Source organism: Lissotriton vulgaris, chromosome 6 (assembly GCF_964263255.1).
Source record: "Lissotriton vulgaris chromosome 6, aLisVul1.2, whole genome shotgun sequence".
NCBI lineage: Eukaryota > Metazoa > Chordata > Amphibia > Caudata > Salamandridae > Lissotriton > Lissotriton vulgaris.
The window spans coordinates 332413547-332433061 of NC_141694.1; the positions used below are offsets into that span (position 1 = coordinate 332413547).

General features: G+C 46.8%; 1 protein-coding gene across 1 annotated transcript in view; it reads left to right on the forward strand.

Moving 5' to 3' along the window:
• The window catches only part of MBOAT2 (membrane bound glycerophospholipid O-acyltransferase 2), a 970645-nt gene that overhangs the window by 898000 nt on the left and 53130 nt on the right, over window positions 1-19515 (forward strand). The window contains exon 8 of the mRNA XM_086926366.1: window positions 5818-6010. Coding sequence (XP_086782492.1) covers window positions 5818-6010 — 193 coding nt within the window. The remainder of the gene's footprint in view (window positions 1-5817; window positions 6011-19515) is intronic.

Sequence of the window (19515 nt, forward strand, 5' to 3'; positions counted from 1 at the left end):
CACAAATCAAACCCGTCTGGAGCGACTCTCCGGCCGTTAACAGCTGTGCGGGGTAAATTGAAGGCCCACTACAACAATCGGGCTGAATTTACCCTCCTGAGGCTTCGGCGGGTCTCCTATTCACAGGGGAATAAGGTGGGAAGGCACTTGGCTCGTCGGCTCCGGGACAAGTCAGAGGGAATACATTGGAGGAATCCAGGACCCGGCGGGGTCCCTGCAGCATCGGGATGAGGACAAGGCGGACATCTTTGGCCGTTTTTATGCTGCACTCTATCAGGGCGACTCTTTGGACCGGGAAGCTCAAGAGCCGTTTCTGGCTGGCCTACCCATACCACGGGTCTCTAGAGAGTGGAATGAGCTTTTGGCAGCCCCCATTTCCAGGGAGGAGGTGCTGGCTGCTATTGGGGACCCGAAGCTCCACAAGGCGCCGGGCCCAGACGGCTACACTGCCCTCTTTTATAAATCATTTACGGCAGAGCTATGCGACTTTCTGGTATCCTTCTTTAATGAAATGGCAATCACTGGGGGAACCTCAGGGACTATGGCCGAAGCCATGATAACCGTGATCCCCAAACCGGAGAAGGATCCCTCCAAATGCTCGTCGTATCGCCCGATAGCTCTCCTTAATATCGATGCTAAATTATACTTCTCTATCATTGCGCGCAGGCTCCAGGACCTGATGCCGGCCATCATTCACCCGGACCAATCCGGGTTCATTAAAGGCCGACAGACACATGACAACTTGCGGCGGGTGATACACCTGATAGAGAAGGCCACCCGATTCCGCATCCCGGCGGTACTGGTGGGGCTTGACGCGGAAAAAGCATTCGATCGTGTGGATTGGGGGTTCATGTTCCGCACCCTGGAAGCCTTTGGCTTTTCGCACCAGTTTATTACAATGATCCGTGCAAACTACAGCAGCCCTAGTTCTAGGGTGGTGATCAATGGGCATCGGTCCGCCAGCTTCACTCACTCCCGGGGTACAAGGCAGGGCTGTCCCCTTTCCCCTCTCCTCTTTGCTTTGAGCATCGAGCCTCTAGCCCTTGCGATCCGGGAGCGGGAACAGATAAAGGGCCTTCCCTTTACGGGTGAACAGCACAAAATCTCCCTCTTTGCGGATGATGTGCTGTTGTCGGTGGGGAATCCAGCTCATACACTGCCGCACATTCAAACTGTGCTGTCCGATTTAGAAGCAGTGGCCGGATTTAAGGTTAACTTTGGCAAGTCATACATACTGAACCGGACTCTCCCTCCAGCAGAAGTGGAGCGGGTGCGCTTGCTCACACCCTTGTCATGGGCGTCTACCTCCCTATTGTACTTGGGAGTTCGGTTGACACCTACCATACGATCATTATTCACAGCGAACTTCCCCCCGATGCTGGCGGCGGTACGAGTGGACCTGGATCGATGGAAACCGAAATATATTTCATGGCTTGGCAGGATCCACGCCCTAAAAATGGTCCTCCTCCCTAAATTTCTGTATCTTTTCCAGGCCCTCCCCATCCCCATAGAGGTGGATTTCTTCCGACTCCTTAAATCCCTGATGCTGCGATTCGTCTGGCAGGGTGGACGGGCGCGCTTCTCCTTCGCGACCCTGCGACTCCCGCGGAAGGAGGGAGGAGTGGGACTCCCAGACATGCACCTGTACTATAAAGCCGCGCAGCTGCGGGTACTGGTAGAAAGGTCTCAGCAGCTCTCAGAGAAACACTGGCTGCATATGGATAGGAGTGTGGCTGGAAGATCGATCTGGGATTTGGCCTGGAAGCCCAAGGTGGACAGGCCCAAGAATGCCTACATCAGCACGCCCACTAGCACTGTCCTGAAGGTGTGGGATACGGTCACTGGTGATGACCGCTGGACCACATTTCCGTCCCCCTTTACTCCCATACACTTTAATCCGGCCTTTCCGCCGGCGATGCAGGAGGGACCCTTTCGGTTGTGGAGAGAGGGAGGATGCAGAGCTCTTACGCATTTGTTCCACGGAACGGCGCCTCTAACCTTCCACAACTGCATGCGAGATTATGGGCTCCCGGCCACGGAGTGCTTCCGCCACGTCCAGCTTCTCCATTGGGCGACCTCAGCGGGTATTGGAGATGCCGCCACGAGACCATTGTCACCTTTTGAGGCTTTTATCCTCCGCACTTCCACTATGAAGGGGACGATCTCTTTCCTATACGGGCTGGTGCTGGCCACTACAGTCTCTCCCCGTCCCCACTACATGGAACACTGGGAGGCCCTTTTGGGCCGAGACGTTACCGATGTGGAATGGAAGGGTCTCTGTCGCGATATCGCAGCACAATACCACTCGGTAGATTTACGAGAGGCTCATCTCAAAACCATGCTAGATTGGTATCTCTACCCGTCCAAATTACAACGCATATTCCCGGCATCTTCAGACTGGTGTTGGAGGGGCTGTGGTCTGCTGGGGGACTTCCGCCACATTTGGTGGGACTGCCCGATCATTCGCCCGTTCTGGGCTGAAATTCTGTTCCACATCAAGGACATCCTGGGGTATCCGGTCCCGGATTCTATGGCTCATGTCCTCCTGGGTCTCAGCGACCCGGGTTTAGAACATCAAACTAAAGCGGATAAACATATTCTATGGCTCTGCCTTGGAGCCGCCAAGCTCACGCTGGCTGCTGCCTGGAAGAAACCGACCGCCCCAGCTATATCGCTCTGGCACGCGAGACTGTGGAGATTATTGAGCATGGAGAGAGTGGCGGACATCTTCCTGGGCAACTTTAAGAACTTCCTGTTCCGTTGGGTTCCCCTGGTTCGCTTCCTGTCTGAAGGCCTACACTCTGCGGTTTGCCCATCCGCCGTTCGTGCCCTTCACCTTTTCCAGATTTAATTAGATTGTATGACTGAAGGACTGAGAATGAATGTGTGTGTTGGCGCCACCACCTGGGGGGAGGAGGGGGAAAGGGGGGTAGTGGAGGACTAAGTTGGGGTTGTTAGTTTGCTACCTGTTGCGGCACCACATAGCCTGTAGAGGCTCTCAGATCTCTTTGGGACTTGCGCAGCACTGCTACCCAGCATGGGCCTCGTCATCCCTTTGACTAATATTGCCGGTCCGGTGACCGTGACGTGGCTTGCACCTGTTTTCTTTGCTTCTCCTCAGCGAGCACTGACTCTGAGATCTGACCTGTATTGTTTTTTTTTTTTTTTTTTTTGGAGAACCTTTATTATTACTTCAAGCAATTACAAGTATGGGCCTACAACCACCCCGGCCGGCCGCTAAACAAATCACAAGTACAGCAGAGCAATGTGGGAAATTGTAACAGTTCGAAAGCCGGGGTCCAACAAATGTCCAGGACATGGCTTATATTCAAGCGTACAGGTCGGAATTCAGGATTATGAAGGTTCATTTTACAGTAAAGACAAACTAAAAATAAGTGCCACACGGTCATACATGGTCCTACAACAACGAGCATGAATCAGGATATCCGCTAATAGTACAATTACAAATGAAGTATTGGGGGTAAAGTACGCGAGTCAGGATAAATGTAGGCACAAACCCGTTCCGTAGCAAAATTGAACCCCACCCCTCAAAACGAAACATACTGTAGGAAACATGGAGAACGGCGACAATAAGAGGAAAAAAGACTAAAGGGCCATAGAAACAAATAACTGACTAATTGACAAACCCCATCCCCCTACCCCCACCCTGCACCCCTGCAGAAGGCCTACCTCCCCCCAGCAGCGTGCCTGTCGCCCTAATGGAGACCCGAAATATAGAAAAAGAGAAAAAAGTAGAGGAGGGCCCTCGATCTTGCCACCCGGCCCCGCCCCTCACCCCTGCGCCCAGGAAACATCCTAAAAGCAAGATCAGAATATTCATGGAAAACATCAATCACCGACCACACCAGCAATATAATCCCGGCCGAATGTCCCCCAAGCACCGTCAGCCAACAATAAGTCCACTGGACTCTGGACAATATCATCCCTGGCCTTGTCTATCGTTGGAACCAATATACGTCCATTTATCAATCGGTGTGCAGAGCGGCGTGGAGGGTCCAAGTGATCCGGACGGACCAGGCCGAGTTATCGCTTCATTGGATTTCGGCAACCCAAACCCATCCGAACACTTATGGCGGAGATCCGTTTGTATCGATATTGACCCCGAATACATCATCAAGTCCATACTCAGTCTCGCCATCCAAGGAGAGAGAGTCACACAATCCGGCAAGCGCCGAGCCGTCGCCGGGGCAGTCCAAGAAATAGATCGGCGTTGTTTCCCCAGCCGCCAGTTAGACATGTGCCCCAAAGAGACACTCGCAGGTACAACAGAGCTGTCCAGGGCGATCACATGAGCCGGGTCTTTCAGCGTCTCCATGATCCTAGGCGCAGCTGGAGCACTATTCGTGGACATAGAGACGGGCACGTCGGCACTCCGTTGAGATCGAGCTGTGCCCGTGTGGAACGGCGGGACAACAATGGCGGCCATCCTTCTTCCCAAGTCCCGGGCATTACAGATCAGGGTCTCATGCAGGGTCGTTAGAGCAGCCAATACATCTTTGGACGTGGGCCCCTTCTCGCGCCGCCGGTCCCCTGATTTCACCCACACGGCAGCTCTTCGACCTGGATATGGTCCGCAGGGGAAGGCGCCGGCCGCCATCTTAGCTGATCCGGCCTCGTCCGTCTTCACCTCACCTTAGGGACCGGGCCCCAAACCAGGGCGCTGAAGGATTTACAGCGGGGACTCAGAAAGTCAATGCAGGCTCCCTGGGGAAGAGTCACCAAAGGGCTAAACAAAATTTCTGCTGCTCCCCGGGAGCCGCCCGCTGATTCCGGGGGTAATCCTTGATTATGTCCGGACACAAAACTGGGAAGGGGGGCCAGATATCGTGCACTCCCCTAGACCCTGCTGTGCCACGCAGCCCCACGAGGCACTCCGCTAGGTGGACTGGGTCGTCACTGTCGCCATCGGCCCACCAATTCACCGGCGCCCTCCGGCCGACTCTTCACCTCCACCAGTGGCCGCTGTTGGCGCAAGCGCGGCCGGCTGTTCCTCTCACTCGACTCCCCGGTCCCAGCATAGCGAGGGCCGCGGAACAGTCGGGGACATTTCTCCGGGTCTGCCGCATGTAGAAGCCTCAGGAGCAGACGGTAAGTGAAAGTTCTCCTTCGCCTACTTAAATATGCTGTTATGGCTCAGGATAATCGCCAGGATGTATGCGCGGGGTGAGAGGGCACACAGAGCCGAGCGTCTATGCGACCATGTCGGTCGCTGGCTTGGCTCCTCCCCCCCGACCTGTATTGTTATATCATAATGCCTCATTTGCCTCCCTTTATGATTCTTACAGCACCACCTGTGTGGGGAATGTTGCGGGTATGCCGCTTGTAAATTTTCTTTTCTTCCTCTTCCTTTCCCTTTTTTGCAAAACCATAAAAAAATAAAAATTTTATTTAAAAAAATGTAAATACCCATTGTTTTATTTTTGTGTGCACTCATTTAAACATCTAGACAGTAAAGAACTGTTTTAAACATGGATAATCATGTTGACATGAACTGAACATTCTTAATTGGTTTCACATACAGTGTGTTTAAAATGGGATATTCTCAAGTGAGTTATAAATACTTCTTACGTTTTAAAAGGTACTGTTTTAAGCATTATGCATTCGTTGGAAAATGTTTACTCTTCTCGAACTTGTACACTTCTTTAAAAATAGGGAATAGAATACGCCCACCTCTTAATTTAAAATGATCTCTGATTTCCACCCTTTTCAGAATAGGTAGCAAACATTCCATACAGTGATAAAGATCCGTTTTCTATTCGATGAGTTCTCAATGTGTTTTTGTATTCTGCTTTACAGGCAGCTGTAGCACACAAGCTCTTTGTCTGTGGATTCTCTTTGTTCACCTACATGACCGTGACACAGATATTGCCCGTCGAATATAACGTTGATGACAATTTCACAGCAACAGCTTCAGTACCGACGAAAGTTATTTACCTGTACCTTTCCCTCATGGCTGCTCGACCAAAGTACTATTTCGCTTGGACGTTGGGTAAGAATTCTAATCTTTTGCTTTTCTTGTTGGAGTTCGTGTGTTATTTGCTGCTCATGAAGTAGAACTACCGATTCTTGCAACCTTTTATCCAACCCATATTTTTCACATTTTACCTTACTCTTAAGCCGCATGGATTTTATAGTAATAGACCCACCATGTGGGCTCATAGTCTAAAGAATGACATGAATGAATGCTGCTCCCCAGATTGAAAGTTTCCCCAGCAACCAAGATGTGCAGGCAGCCATCTTTTGCTGTACTTGGTGAGGTGAACAATGTAGTGCATTTTACAGCTGCAGTGACAGTGCTGGTAATTCATGCTTGACGCCCATCTCCGCTTGTACCCCGGTGTGTGTTTAATGAAAGGACTTGTTCACTGTATTAAAACATACATAGATATCTAATCAGCAGAAGCTACTGAATATATACTGAGAGCAATTTTAGTTGGAACATTATAGATTTATACATGGCTTAGTTAATTCCCATACCCCGTTGGAATTGTAGCATCTGGCATTGAGTTTGTTTGACGTGTTAGTGTTCCAATCTTCACTGTCATTCTAGGGTGGGCTGAAGAGACCTATATGCATCACAGTGCCCACAATTAACCAAGCTCTAAAGCACTATTATTCATCTGCTTCTTGTGTATTGCACAAAGGTCTTTAATTTTATTGTGACAGGCAGACCAAAGCAATACATTGCTTCTTCAGTGTACTACGTTAAAATAACTGTAACCAAGCAATGGCAAATCCAATGCCTCTGGCCGTGGCAGCTTACAGTATTTTTTATTTACTTTTGGCAAACAAATCAAATATGCAAAAACAAGCAGTCCAGGCACAGCACCCCTGGCACTTCAGTGAAATCCTTTTCAGGAAGGTTTGCACTTGTGATCAAGCAGAATGAAGTGCGCTGGCCCATTGCCCAAACTGGTAAGTGAGTGGAAGCAAAATATGAATTTTACTTGAACGTACTAAAGAATAAAGGGAGGGGACTGAATCCCTTGTATGTATGTATGTATGTATATATGCATGTGTGTGTGTGTGTGTGTGTGTGTGTGTGTGTGTGTGTGTGTATATATATATATATTTTCAATGAAAAAACCATAGGTTTCAGGCCTTATATAGTTAGGAATTAGCATTTCAAAAACCTTGCAAATTCACTGAAAAAAACATAGGTTTCAGGCCTAATATAGTTAGGAATTAGCTTTCAAAAAACCTTTGAAATTCACTCCAAAAATTATAAGTTTTAGGGGTGTTATAGTTAGCTGGACATTTCACTCATACAAAACCATTGAAATTGCTCCTATATAGTTAGTTGTACTAAATATATTTCGCGCACCCGCAATCCACTGCTGATGATGTCCCATATTACATCATTCATGACATGGTCAGTGACATCACTGATGACATCACTGATGACATCTCAAATGACATCACTGATGACATCACTGATGACATCATCCAGTGAATGTGGTTTGCTTCGTTATTTAAATATGCATTATATATATAGCAATTTGCATTGAAGTATGAGTGGATATAAAAATATATATTTGGATGGAGGACTTTAACAATGTATAGTGTCTCACTAAATATAGTGGATAGTGACTAAACTGTGTGAATATCTGTATCACTTTTTCAGTTGTTGTGTAAACTGGTTCTCCAGTTTGTTACTAGCTATGTGAAAGTCTATATTAGTTATTGATTAGTTAATTGAGTATTTATATGGGAGAGTGAATGTGTGTGTGGTTCGTTGGAGGGTGTGTGACTACCCAAAGATGTGTGAATAGTTGATTCAGTAGATATATGAAGTTAAAACTACAAGTTCTAACAGTTGTTTGGGTGAGTGAATATCTTTATGGGTGTGGTGATGAGCAAATATATTTCTCAATGGTACATGTCCAACAAACTAGAAAAATAAAAGGCAGTGTATGTGTCAGTTGTTGTGTATAAATAAGTATACATAAGACTCAATGATTGTGTGAGTGACTGTATGGATAACTGTATACTTGTAATAATGATTTTATAATATACTAAATATGACTTACTATCTAAATGAATAGATGAAGTGGTGTTTGTATAAGTGTGTAGCAAGTAAGTATGTAAGTATGATCCATTGTTTGCATAAGTGAGTAGGATAACTTCATATGTGAACCGCCCTTCTGAAAAAACCCACAGCGGACCCCACCGAACTCAAAAATTACCGCCCCATCTCGCTCCTTCCATTCCCGGCCAAAGTCATCGAGAAAGCTGTCAACAACCAGCTCGCTGCCTTCCTCGAAGCCAACAATTCCCTCGACTCCTCACAATCTGGCTTCCGAGCCAAACACAGCACTGAGACCGCCCTCATCGCAGCAACAGACGACATTCGAACTCTACTGGACAATGGAGACACAGTCGCCCTCATACTCCTCGACCTCTCTGCAGCATTCGACACAGTTTGCCACAGCACCCTTTTACAACGCCTCAACAACATCGGAATCCAAGGAAAAGCACTTGAATGGATCACCTCGTTCCTCACCGGAAGAACCCAGAGAGTCCGCCTCCCACCATTCAAGTCCGAGGCCACCGAAGTCATCTGTGGCGTACCACAAGGATCCTCACTCAGCCCCACCCTCTTCAACGTATACATGAGCCCCCTCGCGACCATCGCACGCCAACACAACCTCAACATCATCTCTTACGCGGATGACACTCAACTAATCCTTTCTCTCACCAATGACCCCAGCACCGCCAAAACTAACCTACACGAAGGAATGAAAGAAGTTGCCGAATGGATGAAACAAAGCCGTCTGAAACTGAACTCAGACAAAACAGAAGTCCTCATCTTAGGTACATCCCCCTCTGCATGGGACGACTCCTGGTGGCCGGAAGCCCTCGGAAAAGCACCCATCCCGACAGACCACGCACGGAACCTAGGCGTCATCCTGGATTCCTCACTTTCAATGAACAGACATGTCAACGCCGTCTCTTCATCCTGCTTCAACATTCTCCGCATGCTCAGAAAAACATTTCGCTGGTTCCCCACCGAAACAAGGAAAACAGTCACCCACGCTCTGGTCACGAGCCGACTCGACTACGGTAACACCCTCTACGCGGGCACTACCGCTAAACTCCAGAAGAAGCTCCAACGAATCCAAAACGCCTCAGCCAGGATCATATTAGACATCCCACGCAACGAACACATCTCTGGTCATCTTAAAGACCTCCACTGGCTACCCGTCAATAAGAGGATCACTTTCCGACTGCTAACCCACGCACACAAATCACTCTACGACATCGGACCAGAATGCCTCAACTCACGACTGTCCTTCTACACCCCCTCCCGCCAACTACGTTCTTCCAACCAAGCCCTCGCTACTGTACCTCGCATCAACAAAACCACCATGGGAGGCAGATCCTTCTCATACCTGGCTGCTAAGACATGGAACTCGCTCCCCGCTTACCTTCGCCTTACCCAGAACCACCTAGCATTCAGAAAGCAACTTAAAACGTTGATATTTGACAAGTAATCCTCCTCCCCTTCTAAGCGCCTTGAAACCCACTGGGTATGTAGTGCGCTATATAAATTCTCTGACTTGACTTGACTTGACTAGGTTGTGTGCTGGTGTGTAATGTCGATATAGGTGTATAAGTATTTTTGATAGTGTTCTATTGTTCATTGACAGCATGTATGAGTGAATCTACAGGTAAGTGATTAGATGTGTGTATACATCTAGGAATCAATGAGTGGGTTTTTAAAAACTTGTATTGCTGTGTCAGTGGATTCAAATATGATACTCTGTATTTTACAAAGAGTGATGAAAGATTTTACTAGTGTATGAAAAGGTGTATGTGATTGTCACGTGGATGATGTCATCAGTGATGTCATCATTGATGTCATTTGACATGTCATCAGTGATGTCACTGACCATGTCATGAATGATGTAATATGTGACATCATCAGCAGTGGATTGCGGGTGCGCGAAATATAGTTAGTACAACTAACTATATAGGAGCAATTTCAATGGTTTTGTAGGAGTGAAATGTCCAGCTTACTATAACGCCCCTAAAACGTATAGTTTTTGGAGTGAATTTCAAAGGTTTTTTGAAAGCTAATTCCTAACTATATAAGGCCTGAAACCTATGGTTTTTTCATTGAATTTGTAAGGTTTTTTAAATGCTAATTCCTAAATATATAAGGCCTGAAACCTATGGGGTTTTTCAGTGAATTTGCAAGGTTTTTTAAATGCTAATTCCTAACTATATAAGGCCTGAAACCTATGTTTTTTTATTGAATTTGCAAGGTTTTTTAAATGCTAATTCCGAACTATATAAGGCCTGAAACCTATGGGTTTTTCATTAAATTTCGACAGTTTTTTAAATGCTAATTTTTAAATGTATTTTTTTTTTCAGATTTACTACATTTTTGCAGGCAGGTGTTCAGAGGGCACGCCCCCTTTTTACTACACTCTGCGGCGCAACCCCTGGCGCGTTTGCAGAGGAGGAACTAATTCCCCTTGCATACTGGGGGTCCCTGGGGGGCAACTAGCCCACCAGGAGCCTCCAGTATAAGCTAGGTGGCTGCATTGCAGAGAGGTGTAATGAGGCCACACCCTTTTTTACACCTCTCTGCAACGCAGCCCCCGGGCGTGTTTGCAGAGGGGGAACTAATTCCGCTTGCATACTGGGGGTCCCTGGGGGCCAACTTGCCCACCTGGAACCTGCAGTATGCGCCAGGGGGCTGCATTGCAGAGAGGTGTAATGAGGCCACACCCTTTTTTACACCTCTCTGCAGCGCAACCCCTGGCGTGTTTGCAGAGTAGGAACTAATTCCCCTTGCATACTGGGGGTCCGTGGGGGCCAACTAGCCCACCAGGAGCCTCCAGTATGTGCCAAGGGGCTGCGTTGCTTTGCCCCGGGGGCGGCAGTCCCCGGGGAAGTGTGGGGGGATTGTGGACCCCCCACACTTCTTTATCACTATGCCCCCGCGATTTGGTCCCCCCAGGGGGTAATTTTTTTTAAAGCAGACCAGGTTTGTAAAAAAAAAAATATGGTCCTTTTTTGTCCTTGTGGGACCACCAGGGCAGGTCTAGGGTGTCGGGGTGTATCTACCCTGCCCCCTTTTTGTGTTCTTCATGTTTGTTTTTTTGCTTTCTTTTGCCTTTGTCTATCGAGCACAAGATGGATGCCAACACTTCCTGGTTAGAAGTGTTGACAACCAATGAGCATGCAGCTTTCTCGGGAAGGCATGCTGATTGGCTGCCACTGTCTGTCAACACTCCAAACCAGGAAGTGTTTATTATTATTTCAATATACTTTAATAATACCTGCCGCCCAAGCCATTCGTATAGCTTTGGGGGCCTTAAATAGTCTTACTTGTCACCCTTGTAGGAGTGTGATGGTTGGTAGTTGTGTTGTTACTATTATTGGCAGCATAGTAGGGGCAATGTGTGGTGCAAGCTGAAAATGGCCTCCTAAATAGAGCCCTGGCACCTATTATATTTTTTTTACAAACTAAGCACTGTCCCCGGGTAATAAGTAGTATTGTGAAGAAACATTGCAGAACCGTGAGTGGGTCAGTTATCACTACCTCTCTCTCGCTAATCTATCCCATGTCTTTGTCCAGAAAGAGTGGGAAGTGGGGTATTCCCTCAAAATGTGAGCGATGTCACTGTCTGGTGATAGACATATCCCGCAACTCAGGACAGCCCAGTTTATTTGGGGTCCAGTGCCACCTGTGCAGTACCTTGAAATATCTGAATTTAAGCCGTGTTTCTTCAAGGTGTTTGTCATGGTTCATTAATGTTTCATTTGAGTTTTCGTCTGAGTAGTCATGGTGAAGTCTCTGCAACTTCCAGTTTCTTTGGTCTCTTGCATATGGGTTGTGAGAACAAATTGTCAGTGATTGTTTTGTATAGTCTGAGACTGCTGTTTTATAGGTGCAACTTGTGAGCAAGTACTTCAGGATTGGTGATTCTGGCAGTGCTATCAAGTTTGACCAATGGAGAATGCGGGCACACTGTTGTTGCCTCTCTGATTTTACAGAAATGCTTAGGAAGTAGATTGAACTCTGTCTGCATTTCCACATAAAAGCCGATTGTTTTTATTTATTTAGTTGTTGGAGTTTTATATTGCGTGAACTCGACCCGAAGGTATCTGAGCGCTTTACATGAGCAGCAGTTGCGTTACAGACGGACACATTCATTTTGTTAGGCACAGGGAGATTACTTTTTTTTGCCCAGAATCACAGGATGCTAAGCCTCCCTGCCGAGACTCAAACCCGGTTCCCCAGCTTTGAGGTTTACCGCTAGTTCCTCCCCTCCAATATGAATAGCTCCATTGCCCCAAATTATGACCCTACTATGGATGTGGACATTGACCTGTAGGATCTGTGAATTTTTTTCCCAGGCGTGAGTTGTAACATGGAGGATAGGGGGTCATATTCTCAGTTTCTCTTATCTTTGATGCAGTAGCGGCTGCTACCAGATGGGGGTACTTTGGCAGGGGGAAGTAATGCATTTTAAAAAAAAGGACTGACCTTCAATGGCCGGCTGCCACCTCTCGTCCGTCCTCGTCCTCGTAATCTTCCTGTCCTGGCTGGCAGCAGCAGGAATCACCCGGGCGGACAGGCTAACCTGAGCCAATCACAACGCTGCAATGCGTCATTTTATTTGGTCTGAGCGCCGTGGATCGGCGCTCGGACTGGAACAGGTAGCTTGTGCATGTTCCTGACCAGGCTGTGTAATGCAGCCTGGTAGGAACATGCAATGTGCGCATTAACTGTTTGGACCCAATAAGACCAGCTAAAAAGTTCATGTGCACTTAGGGAGTGCACACCACTCCTTCCCTGCTCTTGCCAGCCCCACGCTGCCCCACCACTGACTAGAATATGGAGAAAAAAAATTATACTAACGATATGTTTTTATCGTTTTATTTTCCCTTTTGAGCAGTGGGGCGGCACTCCTCCGCCTTAGTGGAGGTGCCGCCACTGCTTTGATGTGTATCATCCCTATGCCGAGTTTGTCCTCACCAGATTTTACTTTTGCACTTTTTCCGAGAATTTTTACATGCAGTTTCGGCGGCAGGTTTAGGTCAAGGGTATCCCAGGAGCCCAAAAAGTCATTAGTCTTTCAGATAGGACTTCCATTGGAACTTTTTGTCCTGCATGTTTAGCCATATCAAACCCTTTAATGATCCAGTTGGGGCAGACTTGAGCTTCACATAGTAATCTAGAAACCTTGCTTTTGCCATGATCGATTAGTTACATAGGCCAAATTCAAGTCAGATCTGGGATGATGGAGTGGCGTCATGCAACTAAAATATTCGTCTGTAGCATCAGCATTGAGTTGTGTTGAACCAAGTAACTAGATGGTCCATGAATGTCAGCGACCCATACGACAATGTTGATATAAGCTTAGCGTCATTGACACAGCAAATTGCTGTAAGATCTGGTCCTCTCGTGTTTTTAAAATAATTTTTTTAAGCTGATAATCTTGGATGTAGATATTTCTTACAATGCTTACAGTTGTACTTGGTGCGAGCCATGCTGAATAAAATGTAGACCCATATGCTTCATGCTTTGTACTTGCTCTAGTTTCACCCGATCCATATGGAATTTGGTTTTGTTGTAAGTTTTGTTTCCTCGACCATTCATTTTGTTTTTGAGGAATTCATTGAGCTCTTATTTTCCTGAATACAATGAAAGTGGAAGCCTTTGGATTTAGCCCGAAATGGTCTAGCTTTATCTAGAGCAGTATTTTTTTTAATAGCAGGGGTGCCAAAATACACCCTTGCTTTATCCCTTGATGAGTCCAGATCTTTTCTAATGTTACTCTATTGGCAGATACTTTAACTTTCACCCAGGTCTTAATATATATAAACTCATAACAGCTCTTAGCATGGTTGCCGGCATCCCTCAGTTATGAAGCTTCTGCCAGAGCCTCGCTCTGTCGACTTGGTCAAATGCAGTATTGTAGTCAATAAATGCTGCATATAGTGGTGGGGTATATTTTTGGGTTGCGGCTTCAATCAAAGAGGAAAGGATAACCAAGTTATCCTCTGTGCCATTCCCATATCAGAACCCTGATTGTATAATGGAAATTAGTGCTCTCAATGTGGCCCTTTCTTCTAAATCAGTTACTCTCCACGTCAAGAAGTGCAATTGTTGAGAGGCACTGGGGGCCCGACGGTGTTAACACAGAAGGCAGTAAAGCAAGCCAGGAGAGGGGTGGGAGTCGGGGGGTGGGGGAGGAGGTGGATTACTCTCTATATATTGTATGGTGTGGAAAATCAACAAAATACTTTACAACAACAAAAAACACAGAAAGCTGATTAAGGACATAAGATGCCATATTGAGAGACCCGCTTGCTCCATCAATGTGAGAGCGGATATAAGACTAATATCTATATGCACATTAGCTCTAAATTAAAAGGTTGCAAGAGCTCCTACAGAACCACCAGCCAGTTCCCCACCCTATATTTATATATAAGGGGTCTCACCTTCGCACCCCCCCCCATGGATTTACAAACAAACCTACCTGCTTTGTCTGTTCTACTCACAGTGCCATATGAGAAACTCTGAACCACCAAAAGCCACTAGCTCATAATAGTTGCAGGGGCCTCAAGCCAGATCATCATTCGCTGTATTTGGATGTACAAGGGAGGAACCCTAACATTACAATTGGAATCCCACATAGGAATGTAGGCAACCATGCAGCCAGATGAAGGATGGCACACAGCTCAACCCGATATTGGCATGCATTTGTTATAGCACCCCTGCAGTAACCCATCACATCGGGTAGGCAGACGACAATCTACTTTAAGCCCAGTCTACCAGACAACCTAAACACACGCTTTTCCTTCTCATTGGCACTGGGTCGATGCACTAGATCATATTGGCTTGCCACACTTAACAAATCTTTTGAGACCCAATACTGGAGGCCACTTAGACAGGCTGCTCTGTCTCCATGTCAAAGACAGTCTGACAGCTACTCTTTACAGAGGTGGTAGGAGGGAAAAGTGTGAAATCACCACCAACACTGGAAACAATAATGAGGGACTCTGCTCTTGACAAGATTCTGAAAGAACTAACAATGTTTAAGATGGTCGTAATGGCCAACAAAGAGAAAACTACAAAGACATCCTCAGTGCTCTCATCATAAAAGCCCAGATATTGCAATATTCAATTCTCACCTAATTGCGATGGAGGATAGACTGGAAAAGGTCAAAAGAATTGATTGCCAAGCGAGTAGAATGGAAACAAGACCACTGGCATATGCAAGCAAAGCTTTTGAAACTGGAAGACTGGAACAAGAGAAACAACCTCTGCTCCTCTGGGATCCCAGAACAGCTAGAGAAAGATGACATTACATCCTTCTTGAAGGGCGTTCTTCTGGAAATTATAGGGTTAATGTTCGACCTGCCTTTGGAATTTCAGAGCATGCACAGGGTTCAAGCATGCACCTTTTCACAAAATGAATGCTCCTAGGCAAATAGTCTATTTTCTTGGAAGGGAAATAGGGAGGGAGGGAGATACTTGAAGAAGTGATATACAATGGAACCTTCCTGTTTGGAGATGTTAAAATCCATGTGCCACAAGCCTCTTCCAATGATCCTAATAACACAGAATGGCTGCATAGGTGAGTTCACGGATTCAGCGTTTCTAGGGGAGATATGTAGATGACAGACACCACTCATACATGGAAGTATTGCAAGTTCAATCAGACTTCTAGTCCCTCCCATGACCACATAACAGGCCGGGTCTGAAGACAGACTGTGGAGAGAGAACACCTTGAGGAAGTCAGTCACCAGTGGGCTTTAGACGAGAAGCACTAACACAACTAGCACCTCCCTCAACATGGAGACAAATCCTGATCCCCTGTTCAAGCCCATGTCAGATAAAGTTATTTTGAAAACATAGATTTACTGAGACCGTTACTTTCAGAAGAACATAGGAGAACAATTGTTCAGGCCCTCATTGGATCCAGATTGGATTATGCTAACATCTTATACCTTGGCCTCCCGGAATACCTCCTACAACGCCTGCAGGTGGCTCAGAATGCTGCCGCTCGAGCCATCTTTGGCCTGCATCGGCGAGCTAGCGCCTCGAGTTTACTGCAAGCTCTACATTGGCTCCCCATCCGGAAGCGGATAATATTCAAGGCTATGACACTGGCCCACAAAGCTTTACATGCCACGGGAGCTCAATACTTGCAAAAGAGGCTGGCTTTTTATCTTCCGGCACGATCTTTGAGATCGGAGTCCCTTGCACTTGCAGTAGTCCCCCGAATAAAAAAAGCTTGCATAGGAGGACGGTCATTTAGGCTGTTGGCCCCTCAGTTGTGGAACTCTTTACCTTTGTCCTTGCGTTCCACGCCCAACTTACTTGCTTTCAGGAAGGGTTTAAAGACCTGGCTTTTTACCCGTTAGAGTATTTCTGCCCCGTCTTAGATTTTGTGACTGTTTTTATTTTTCTCTCACTGTTATGTTTTGTCTGTATTCTTTCTTAGGTCTGGAGCACAAAGCGCCGGGACACTCCTTTGGAGTAGCTGTGCGCTATAGAAGACTTATAATAACATAACATAACATAACATATGACAGTAACTGTTTAAATCGACATGGTTTAGATGATTCCTGCCAGTATGTGACTGACAACTTGATCGCCACGCCACTGGCGTAACGAAACATGAGGGGGCCCTGGCAAGGTACGTGGAGAGGCCCCCTCCGGAATCCATCAAGAGCTCTCGGCCAGAGTACTGTGCTGAGGGGGCGCCCTTTAGCTTAGGGGTGCTCCTGCACCGCTGGGGCTGCGGGGGCTAGTGTTACGCCAGTGCACCACTCATGGTGGAGAGGTGGAAGTCCTTATGGACTCTCTGCGGAGTTGTTATAGTACTGACGGTGGGGGAAAGAAGGGAGATAATTAAGAGCGCAATATCAAACCCTTTAGTGTACCACCATGCATATGCTATAGTTGAATGACTTACTCACAAGTACCACTGGAGAATCGGAGACAGTTCTTATGGACATATAGTTAGTCAACCCCTTAGGATACACCAGCACTGTCCTCCTCTACTCAGGGTTACTCCCTAGCCTTATCACCACCCCTTGAACCTCCTCTGAAAGGCGACTCAATTGCCCTAGCACACAGCTTTACCCCTACCTTTCAAATTACCATGTGCCATGAGTAATCGGTTGATTCATCCAACCAGTTCCCCAGGAACTTACCCGACCAAAGTTCCCTTTGTAAACCTTTCTTGTTACAAGTGGGAGATACCACCAGACATTCTACTCCATCCAAGAATTGCTCTGAACCTTAGACCGTCTTGACCATGACCTGTAGGTCCCCACTTGAGAGTGCTCTTTAATGCACATTCACCCCCAGTTTTCAAGGAACCCCACTGGGGGTACCATGCCCCCACAACACTCCATTAGCAGTTGTCTCACTTAATGCTAATAGACTTATGCACTACATTAAGTAGAAAAAGACTCTTGCACCTTAAATTGCACACACTCGAAATCGTACTCTCACAGGAAACACATTTGGCATCAGTAGAAGCTGATAAACTGAGAAGTGAATGAGTAGGGAGGATAGATCTTTCCTCAGCCCCTCACATGACCGTCCTTAGACTACTCCCAGAAGACAAAGGAATGGGGTTGTGGCTATCTTGTTCTGCGGAAGGTTCCCAAACCACATCTCTCAAACCTGTTCAGACTCCAATGGACACTACGTATTTCTCCAATTTCATGTCTTCGTAAACACTTATAGTGGGGGTCAATATGTACCTGGTGAGAGACAAATGTACCCTCTTCAAAAACATAGCCAGACTTTTTCTTTCTCTTCCACGTAGCCAAATTTTATTGGAAGGGGACTGGAAATTAGTTGAAGACCCCTACCTAGACACAGTCCAGAGTTTGGCACCTCTTGCAGGTCATAATTAAATACTTCTCGTTGACCGATCCATGGCGCCTACAGCATGACACGGATTGGATTGGATTGGATTGGAGTAGGTTTTTATAGAGCACGATAGTTACCCGCAGGCATCCTAGCGCTAGTGAATGACATGAGTGTATAAGGAAAAAGAACTGCTTTTATCTGCTGAACAAGAACGTCTTCAGCTTTTTCCGAAAAGAGAGAAGATTGGGCTAAGAGCGGAGAGGTATGGGGAGAGAGTTCCAGAGTCGGGCCGAGTTTACAGAGAAAGTTCGACCTCCACACCTCGCTCTTTGAAACCTAGGGATATTTACTCGGAAGGCAAGCATCGATCTAAGTTGTCTGGTAGGATTATATGGATTGATCAAGGTGTAATTTAATGCTGCGCCATTCCTCCAGAAGGCGCGGTGAGCAATGCATAAGCTTTTAAACTCGATTCTTGCCTTGATAGGTAGCCAATGGAGATTAGTTTTTAGTTCAGCTTCCACCGATTGACGACGGGAAATTCCTAAAAGGGTGCGAGCAGCGCAATTCTGAATTACCTGGAGTTTGAGGGTTGATTTGGGTGCTCCCAGGTAAAGGGCATTCCCGAAATCCAGACGGGACAGAATTAGCCCTTGAATCATGATTTGTTTTGCTTTTGGAGGGAGCAGTGGAAGGATCTTGCGGATAAGCCTGAGGATGCCCAGGCAAATGGCAGAAAGTTTGACTGCTTGTTGGCTGAATGTGAGTGATTTTTCCATCCAGATTCCCAGGCTTTTGATGGTGTCCTTGGGTTCGGGAGCAGAGCCCAGAGAGGATGGCCAAATGGAGTCTATGGATTTTGTCGGAGAGTTGCCCAAAATCATTAGCTCCGTTTTATCTCCATTTAATTTCAAATATGACTGGGTCATCCAGGTGCCAATTGCTTCCATGCAGCCCCTTAAGTCACTTGGCTGGGTTGATGGATGATTCAGTGTTACCACCAGCTGGGTATCGTCCGCGTACGATACAATTTGGACACCGAAAGGGCGGACGATCTCAGCAAGGGGGCGCATGTAAATATTAAACAGTGTGGGGCTCAGGGAAGAGCCCTGAGGAACCCCACAACTGAGTAATTTGCTGGGCGATGTAACACTGCCCTCACAGACTCGGAAAGATCGGTCTGATAGAAAGGAATGAATCCAAGCCTTTGCCCTTGAACCGATTCCGAGATCTGAGATCCTCTGAAGAAGGATGTCATGATTTACGGTGTCGATAGCGGCACTGAGCTCCAACAAAATGATAGCCGCAGTGCCGCCTGAGTCCGCAATCATTCTGGCTCCTTCGGTCACAGCCAAAAGTGCAGTTTCGGTCCCGTGCATGGGTCGAAACCCAGTTTGCGATATGTCCAATAAGTTGTTACTTTCGAGAAATTCTGTAAGAATGGTGTTTACAAATTTCTCTGCGATCTTACTTATCCACGGCAGTAAGGAAATTGGACGGTAGTTTCCAGGGTTCGACTGATCTAAGTTGCTTTTTTTTTTTAGAAAAGCTCTTACCGTTGCTTGTTTCCACCTTGGTGGGACAATGCCTGAGGATAGGGAAGCATTGATTAAATTAGAGATTGTGGGCAAGATGGT